The sequence below is a fragment of the Ailuropoda melanoleuca genome, chromosome 7, assembly GCF_002007445.2.
Source record: "Ailuropoda melanoleuca isolate Jingjing chromosome 7, ASM200744v2, whole genome shotgun sequence".
Taxonomy (NCBI): domain Eukaryota; kingdom Metazoa; phylum Chordata; class Mammalia; order Carnivora; family Ursidae; genus Ailuropoda; species Ailuropoda melanoleuca.
The window spans coordinates 61,585,935-61,596,344 of NC_048224.1; the positions used below are offsets into that span (position 1 = coordinate 61,585,935).

Consider the following 10,410-nt stretch of genomic DNA (forward strand, 5'->3'; position numbering starts at 1 on the left):
AAATAGTCAAGACCTTAAGAGCTTTTGTTAATATTTCTTTAGTGCTTGATTAGCTTTTATTAAGAAGCATTATGAAGCTAGGAACCAAATAAAACTGATACCAAAATGATGAAAAAACTTTTGTCTCTCCACAAGTTCTAGTATCAAAAAATCTAAAAATCTGGCAAAAGCTGTATTTCCCCTAAATATTTAATTCCATTGTTACATACTACTTTAAATATGGTTCCTCTTCAGAAAATTAAGGTTATAATAACTTTGTGGCCAAACAAGAATATTAATTAAAAACAGAAAGAGAAACAAAAAACAAAAAAAAAAACCCAGCACCAACTCTCCAGCCCAGCGTTCAGCAAACTTTTTCTGTACAGGGTCAAAAATTAAGTATCTTAGGTTTTGTGAGTTATACATACTCTAGTATTCTTTTATTTTCCTTATCCATCAACTCTCTAAAATGTAAACACCACTCTTAGGTCTGTGGTAGAGTGGTATGAAACTCGGCAACTGGTCCCAGACAATAATTTGCTGACTTCTGCTCTAGACAAATTAATCTTATGATGCTTCAAATATACAACATATATTTTAACTACTTGAAAACAAAGATATCTTAATATTAAAATACATCATCTACATTTTCTAAGAGTATAATCTGGTGAACCAGTAAATGATCTATTTTTGAAGTACTTCAAAAAACCCACCATGAATATTTTAAATATGTAATTCATTTATTCTCAAAGTTCACTGGTAATTTGTAAAATTTTACCTACCATAAAATTAATTTTAAACATACAACTATTTTAAAATTAAAATAAGAATTTGCAGTATTTCAATTTTAAATTGAAGCAACATTTCCAAATAATTTTTGAATAGAAAAGTAAAATTAAAACCTGTCCTTCATTAACTATACCTATATTAAATGCCACTGAACAAATATAAAAAAAACTGGTATAAGTTTAAGATAATTATGAAATAATTCCAAAGACTAAAGAGTCTGTAAACAAATTTATGATATAGCCAACTTAAATGTAACAGTAGAATACATTTTACTTAATCATTTCCTTCTAGTCCCCTAAATGATTTATGTATATGACATTACAAATAGCTACAAATGTGCTCCACGAATGTGAAGTTTATGCCAAAAAAAATATTAAGAAAGCTTATTCGACCAACTTTGACATAAGCAAGCACTTTAGGAAAATAAATATTCAGGTACATAAAAGGACAAGGAAGAACTTCCTAATCCTCAATGGAATAAAGTTTCCCTAGGAAATGTATCATATGTGGTTTACATCTTGATTATATTTGAAAATAAAAACTTAGTCACTAGTTTTCAAAATATGGGCCAAAAAAATTTTAATTCCATTCTTTCATAACATCATAAAACAACCCCACATTGATAAATCCAACAGATTTATGGTAACATGTAACAACCAAAAGACCTAAGACCACATTTAAAATAGGTTATAAGCAAACACTATGTATCCAAGAAGGAAAAAGACAATTGCAAAACGATGCTAGAAATTAGAAGAAAATTTGCAATGAAAATTCAACTAATTTGGTGATGGAATTTAAAAATCAATTAAATTAAACCATTAGTATGACTTATAAGTAATAAACTTCTCTAAATGAATTTAAATGCCACATAATTTTTAGTCAAAGGATATTTACTTGATGCAAGCTAAGATAAAAATTTCTTGTTATTATTATACAAGTTAGGATGTATTTTACCATGTGTATTCTTTTTTAGAAACAAAGTTTAAAAATTTTTCTAGGGACAGAAGAATGGGGACAGAGAAGGTCAGCAAAAGAGTCACTGACTTGAATTACTACTTTTAGTCTCAGAAACATATTAAAAGAATCATGACTTTTGAATAGCTAGGGAAAAAAACACTAGTAAGTATTTTTCAGAATAATGGCCGTTAAAATAGCATTCATCTAAGGTGAATAATAAGACTCTTCATTAGTTCACATTAAGAACTTGGGGATTTTAACATATCTGAAGTATCTTTGTTTGCCCTACCATTTTGCCTGACCAAAACAAAAACCTGAGTCAGACCAAATCTTTAGAACTAACTCCAGTTTATAAGAAATTCAGAGATAGAGAAACTTGTTAAACATCACTGCAAGGGTAAGTTCAACAACAAGGGTCTGTTTCTTAAAGAATTAAGGAAAAAATTTAAATGGTGAAGACAAAACCTACAGACTAAAAACACTGGGTTTATCAAGCCAATTTGAACCAACCGTAAACAAAATAAAAACTGTTATAAACCTGGGCAAATTTGGGCTTTTACTAGTTAATATTAAAGAAGTGACAATTTTTAAGATATGACAAAGATATTTTTAAAAAGAGTCCTTATCTTCTAGGGATACATACAGAAATACTTATTAATGAAATCATTTATAGTCAGGGATTTAATAAAAATAATTCAGGAAAGTAGGTATACCTAAAGATGATAAGATGCAGCTGTGTGTTGATACTGTCATGGTTGGGTGATGAGCACATACTGGTCTACATCTGTATATATCTAAAATCTTCCAATATAAAGAATTTTTATTTCATTTTTTTTAAAAGTTTATTTAAATCATCTCTACACTCAACGTGGGGCTTGAACTCACGACCCCAAGATCAGGAGCTGCATGCTCCTCTCACTGAACCAGCCAGGTGAAGAATTTTTTTTTTTCAGGTGAAGAATTTTTAGTATCAGTAAGTGTTGAAAACCAACCAAGTAGAGATGATAGATTTAGCAAGAGTCCTAATTTAGAACCATATATTAAAAAAAGATATAAGTGGAGAAAAATTTAACATCCTTTTCATAAAACATTAATAGTATCTTCAGAAACTACCTTTATTACCTGTAAGAGGTTAAGAAAAACATTAGTTTAACATAAACAAACATGACAAATTCAGAAAGATTAAAAAATGTATTATATAAAACCAATATCCAAAGAATTCTAAATATGCATTGTATACCTGACAATATAAAATAATTTTAGTTAACTAGTATTTTACTTACATTTTCCATATAGTTTGGCTTAAAGCCCTCCTGTTGTCGCCTCAGTTCCTCCTGTTCTCTGTGTCGGATCATTTCTTCCTCACGGCGGCGATGCTCTTCCTCATGTCTGAAGTTTTTTAAATAAAAATTTCAGCATGGTTGACATGTAAGCCATAATCAAGTATTTCATTCCAGGTAAAACAAAATCATTTACACAAGTTACTTTATACAAAATCTATAGATGATGAATGACTTACTAGATTTACTTTCCTTCTTCTAGATTGCTCTAAGCCTTTAATAAATCAAATAACCCAAAGAAATGAAGTAACTAGGATAAATGAAAAAACAGAGTAATAATACGTAACTAAGATAGCTAATATGCTTATAGTCAAGCAATCAGGAGTCCAAAAGCTTAAACATGTATTCTATTGGTGTATAAAGAGAAAAGCCTGGGATCTATCGCTGGCATAACAGAGTTCTTAAAGGCACTCAGAACCAATCCTGACATAAGCCACTATGAAGAATAACACTGCTTAGTCAAAAAAACCTATTGTGTGTCAAAGGAACTCTTAACAAACCCTCTCTCCCCCATTTTATCAAACCACTGAGGAAAACCTCTGAACAGGTGTCAGCCTACCATCTGTTTTTGTAAATTGAATTTTATAAGACAATCATTTACTCAAAGCAGTTCTAAGTAGTTGAGACAAAGACCATATAACCTGCAAAGCCTAAAATGTTTACTATTTAGCCCTCTCCCAGAAAAAGTATGCCAACCTCAGCCCTAGAGGTATGTGGGAGAAAAAAATATTGAACTATATATGTGTGCAGAATTACAAATAAGTCAGTAATTGCTTATAATTAAGAGACAAAAACCCACAAAATAATACTGAATAGACTCACATTATATTGGCTCTTATTTCAATGCAAATTCAAGTATATATGCCCTCTACTCAAAAACAGAAAAATAATTTCAATAGTGAAAACTATATAATACTGATGCCCTCTCATTAAGTCTCATTTTTTAGGTTGCTCTTAAAAGTACTTTCCTACATTAAGTGCAATACTCAAATTTCAAGATACTCTGTATCCTGTATAATGCTTCCCCTAAACACAAGTCCATGAACTAAAAAAAATGGTGGTATTTCCCACAGACAGCAGAAAACCCAGCTATTAGAGGAGTCTGGGTCAGACGACAAAGTAACAATGTTCCTAAGGGATTTTAAGCAAAATCTAGACTATTTTGAGATTTTTGTCTACGTCCCCAATATACATTTCTATTCAGGTAAATTGAATATTCAAATAAAGTGGTTAATCCACTTCTTGGACATTAACACACTCATAAATTTTACGGTAAAGAAGGATTTTCATATTCACACAGCTGAAAACGTACATAGGTACAGGTAAAAATCCTGTATTCAAAAACTCCACTACTACTTGAAACTGATTTTTCCTGATTTCAAAAAGGGTCCATATACTAGTATCACTAACAGGATTTGAGGACCCAGTAATCAACCACACTGGTATTTCTGCAGGAAGATGAACGTTCACTTTTGTGAAAATAGTAAAGGTCTGACATGAACCCAACATAAATGCAGGACAGGTTTTATCATCAAATAGTCTCATATCAGATCCTGCCACTAAATGATACATGAAAAAGCTTCTGGTTTTCCAAGCTTTTCCTGGTCTTCAGAATTGCAACAAAGGCCTTGTTCAGGGATAACTTACAACATGTAATAGAATTTTAAATGGGCTAGTCCGTTTCCAATAAACTAAAAGAAATATACAAATGTGGGGCGCCTGGGTGGCACAGCGGTTAAGCGTCTGCCTTCGGCTCAGGGCGTGATCCCGGCATTATGGGATCAAGCCCCACATCAGGCTCCTCCGCTAGGAGCCTGCTTCTTCCTCTCACTCTCCCTGCTTGTGTTCCCTCTCTCGCTGGCTGTCTCTATCTCTGTCAAATAAATAAATAAAATCTTAAAAAATATATATATACAAATGTGCAAGGATATATGTACACAGATATACACTGTGACATTAATTAAAGGCAAAAGATTGAAGGCACAATCAATTATAAATGGGAAACAAGTATTGCTCATTGATGCCAAGGAACACAAAACTGTTGCGAAGGCACATTTGCATTCACTGACACAAAAGGGTATCTAAAATACAGCTATCAGTAAGAAAGCAAGTAAAAAAACAGGATTCCTATTACTCATTTTAAAAATCATTTTTATGAGCACAGAGGGGGGTAGAAAAAGTTTATGTCATACTGGTCATACTGGGATAATCTGAGAAACAGGACCGTGAACTTTTTTGCTTTACATATATAATGTATCATTGAGTTTTGTTTTATACATGTATTGCTATAACATTGCAAAATAAAAACCAAATATTCTAAACAAAATGTGTAAGGTACTCCCATTGTTAAAGCAACTTTTTTCTGATAAAATGTGAGAAAAGATTTACAAATCAGGAGTAAAAAGGTAAAATCACTTAAAACAGTTATTTTTTCCTTCCATTACTTTGTCTATAAATTCAAGAATTTCTACTTTGTTTTGAAGTAAGTTGATACCACACCAACAATTCCATAATCTGAACTTAGAGACGATATTCAGAAATATTCCCTATTTTATATATGTACGCTTTTAATTTTTTCTATTTCACAAGATGCTTTAATGAGTATCTTTGTATGTATATTTAATGTCTCTTCAGGTAAAGGATAGGTAACTTCCTAGGTAACATTTACAAATGGAACTAAAAAAGTGTGACAAATTTTAACATCCTTCATGTTATAATTAATTGGAAACTGATAAAACCTCAATTTTACAACTTAATTTGAACCCACTAATTATTTTCAGGTCTCATATATTTTTGTAGGATTTTGAAAAATGAACAAGATCTAGAAACTAATCTATAATATAACTAATGGACAAAAATGTCCTGCTACTCTTTGTTCCTTTAGCACTGTGCTCTCCACACTTATTGCTGGGCTCAGTACATAAGATCTTTATGTTGAATGACATAAAAAAGGGAAAGAATGGGTAGATGAATAGATGAGTAAGCAGAAGGGTGTTAAGAGAATGAAGAAATAAACGAACTACTAAGTGACCAAGTCACAGCTTGAACCAGCTCATCATCCCTTGTCTTCCTTCTTCACTGCCATAGTCTCTGAAAAATTAAGTGACCCATGAGAAAAATAACTTACTTGTAGCACTGAAAGGAAAACTAGAAACTTGTATACTACAAATAAATTATTTCCTCAATATATACTTGCTAAAACCCGTTTTGTCTATCTTCTAAGGTGAAACGAAAAAGCAGAGGCCAAGCTATCTGGCTTGTTAACAATTAAAGCTGTCTTGTATGGTAGTAGCCTCAATCAGCTGTATTTCTTCAGTTTAACTGCTGTAGTTTTATTTACAGGATATATCTGACAATTATTAGTGTAAGCTCCTAGACACATTCAGTCTTTCTTGGTCTTTCATGAACTTGACATTTTTTTCTTTTCCAGTGGCAGACAGGTCTCACTAACCAGGCCCTGGGGCAGACCGGGATCCTCCCCCACAGCAGTGTGTGGAAGTGAGGTTGAAAATAAAATCTGATTTATGGTAGAATCACAGGTTTTGGCTATGCTGAGAGCCAAGGGCCTAGTTAGTTGGTAGCTGCAAAGCCAGACTTTCTGTTGATTGTATTTGCAGGTGCAGCAGAAAAGGCAAAGCCTGACTTCCCTGCCAGCTGCATCTGCAGGAGGAAGCAGCAGGGAGGCAAGTACAGAAGCTGGATTCGTGGGACATAGGGAGGAAGTCCAGTCTGTTGGTTACCATGTTCCATCTGCTTTTGTAAGTACAAGGCACCATGAGGCTGGAGGACCTCTGTCTGGGTGGACTACAAGTGGCCAGGCACAACCTCATGCAAAATTTTTCTTGAGCTTCAAGAAAAGCTAGTGGCTTCTCTTCCTGTAGGGCGAAAAGTTTCTCCTGCAACTTCAGGATGTGTTCCTTGGTCTCCTCTAGTGACTCTCTCTCTTCCAACTCCTTTTTCTTCCTTCTCTCCTGCTCTTCCTTCATCTTCTGTTCCATCATCTTGTAAACCTCTCCTTCCTCTGCAGGTCATATTCCTAGCTCCATCATGATATGCCAGTGCAATACCCAGGCCATGGCACTGGAAAGCTTGGGGCATTCCGGGAATGCAGGCCTGGTGCTACTGGGGGTACCCAGGCCATTGGAGCCCTGCTCTGTCACTGATTTCCAGAACCTGGACTGGACCTGTAGGGCAGCAGGTTCTCAGGGGCCACCATGCCCAGCTGAGGCAGAAGCCTGTCCACCTGCTGCCATAGTCAAGTGTCTAGCACTTGCCACCCTGACCTGCCAGCCTGGCAGGAGAGGTCTACTATGTGCACAGAGCCAGGCCACGGTATCCAGCGTAGGCGCTCAGCACACCTTCCTCCCCACTAGCCTCAGAATGAACTTAACACTCTTTTAAAGAGAACTGATTATTTTGTACAATGTCTTTCAATCTGGGTTCACGTTGTGGTTCCTCATGGACTAGCCTGAGGTTATAAATTTTTGGCCAGAAAGTCCACAGAAATGACAATGTATCCCTCTGACTGGATCGTATCAAGCAGTTCCTGATATCAATGTCTTATTACAGGTGATATGAACCTTAATACTTGGTAATGGTGGTGTCTGTCGCTTCTCCACTAAATTTACTATTTTTCCATTTGTACCTAATACAAACGAGTATGCAAATTGTGTTTCTCAAGTTTTGGCAAAAACTTGTACACCCATCAGTAAATCTTGTCTGTAACAATTATTACTACAGGGTTTGTCCTACTGGTGATTTTCTCTCATTCCTTCCATACTGATTAACTGGAATTCTACTATAAGGAACAGTTGTCCATTCGCTTCCATTTATTTATTCATTCAATAATTTTACTTCTATCAGTATGGACTCATGGATATGTACACTTTATTCTACAGCTTAAAATCTAATACTATAAACTGTTCCAACATTGGCCATTCAGGAGCACCTTCAGTTTGCCTCCTGTGTACTTTCAATATGCCCCATCTTTTTTGAGTACAGGCTACTTAATTTTATTCAGCTTTACTATACTGTGCACTTCAGATACAGTGGGCTTTTTTGTTTTTTTTTTTTTTTTACACATTTTTTTACAAATTTGGGGCAACTCTTCATCAAGCAAGTCTATTGGCCCCATTTTTTCCAAAAGCGTTAGCTTACTTTGTGTGTCTGTGTCACATTTTGGTAGGTAATTATCACAATATTTCATTATTATTGCCATTTACAAATATAAATGGTGATGTGTAATCTTCGATGTTGCTTGCTACTGTAATTGTTTTGAGACATCGCAAACCACACCCATATAAGACCAAACATTATCAATTAATACTATGTGTGTTCTAACTGCTCCATTAACAAGCCATTCCCCCAGTCTTTCTCCCTCTTATCTGTCTCCTTCTCCTTGGGCCTCCCTACTCCCAGAGACACAACAATACTGAAATTAGGCCAATGCATAGTACTAGAATGGTCTCTGAGTGTTCAAGTGAAGAGCTGCATGCCTCTCACTTTAAATCAAAAGCTAGAAATGATTAAGCTTAGTGAAGAAGGCATGCCAAAAGCCAAAAAAGGCCAAAAGCGAGGCCTCTTGCACCAAGCAGTTAGCCAAGTTGTGAACGCAAAGGAAAAGTTCTTCAGGGAAACTGAAAGTGCCACTCCAGTGAACATACAAATGGTAAGAAAACAAAACAGCCTTGTTGCTGAAATGGAGGACTTTTAAGTAGTCTGCATAGCAGATCAAACCATACACAATAGTCCCTTAAACCAAAACCTCATCTAGAGCAAAGCCTTAACTCTCCTCAATTCTATAAAGGCTGAGAGAGGTGAGGAAGCTTGCAGGAAAAAAAGTCTGAACTAGCCAAGGCTGGGTCATCAGGTTTAAGGAAAGAAGCCATCTCTGTAACATAAAAATACAAGGTGCAGCAGCAAGTGCTGATGCAGAAGCTTAAGTTACCCAAAAGATCTAGCTCAGATGATTAATGAAGGTGGGTACACTAAACAACAGATTTTCAATGTAGATTAAATAACCTTATACTGGAAGAAGATGTCATCGAGGACATTCATAGCCATAGAGGAGAAGTCAATACCTGGATTCAAAGGACAGGCTGACTGTCTTGTTAGGGGCTAACGCAGCCCTGGTGACCTGAAGATGAAGCCAATGCTCACTGACCATTCTAAAAATCCCAGGGCCCTTAAGAATTGTGCTCAATCCACTCTGCCTGTGCTCTACACATAGAACAAAGAAGCCTGGATGACAGCACATCTAATTACAACGTGGTCTACTGAATATTTTAAGCCCACTGCTGAGATCTACTGATCAGAAAGGAAAAAAAGATTCCTTTCAAATACTGCTCCTCATTGACAATGCACCTGGTCACCCAAGAGGTCTGATGGCGATATAAAACAAGATTAATGTTGTTTTCATGCCTGCTGACACAACATCCATTCCGCAGCCCACACGTCAAGGAGCAATTTCAACTTTCAAGTCTTATTATTTAATAAATACATTTCATAAGGTTATAGCTGCCTTAGATAGCGATTCCTCTGATGGATTGGGGCTAAGTAAAATGAGAAACTTCTAGAAAGGCTTCACCATTCTAGACACCATTAAGAACATTTGTGCTTCACGGGAAGAGGTCTAACTATCAACATTAACAGGAGCTTGGATGAACCTGATTCCAATCTAACCCTCATGGATGCCTTTCAGCTGAGGGGTTCGAGACATCAGTGGAGGAAGTAAAACTGCAGATGTAGTGGAAACAGAAAGCAAACTAGAAGCAGAACCACACTGCTGCAATCCTATGATAAAATTTTAACAGATGAGGAGCTGCTTCTATGGATGTGCAAAGAAAGTGGTTTCTTGAGATGGAATCTACTCCTGGTGAAGATGCTGTGAAGATTGTTGAAATGACAACAAACAACTTAGCGTTATTACATAAACGTAGTTGATAACACATCAGCAGGGTTTGAGAGGACTGACTACCAATTCTGAAAGAAGCTCTACTGTGGGTAAAATGGTATCAAACAGCACCACATGCTAAAGAAAAATCCCTCCTGCAAGGAAGACTGTTCATGCAGCGAATTTCAGTATCATCTTATTTTAAGAAATTGCCACAACCCCCCAACCTTCAGCAACCACCAACCTGATCAGTAAAGTTTTTTTTTAATTAAGGCATGCACGTTTTTAAAAACATAATGCTTATTTCACACTTAATATAGTTTATAGGTGTAAATATAACTTATATGTACTGAGAAACCAAAGAATTCATTTGACACACTTTATTGTGATATTCACTTTACAGCACTGGTCTAGATCTGAATCTGCAGTATCTTCAAGGTAATGTCTATATGA

At 35.5% G+C, this 10,410-nt stretch overlaps 1 protein-coding gene across 1 annotated transcript in view; it reads right to left on the bottom strand.

Moving 5' to 3' along the window:
- The window catches only part of PSPC1 (paraspeckle component 1), a 46,295-nt gene that overhangs the window by 22,394 nt on the left and 13,491 nt on the right, over nt 1–10,410 (bottom strand). Inside the window, exon 3 of the mRNA XM_034663772.1 lies at nt 3,009–3,138. Within this exon, the coding sequence (XP_034519663.1) occupies nt 3,009–3,138 (130 nt within the window). The remainder of the gene's footprint in view (nt 1–3,008; nt 3,139–10,410) is intronic.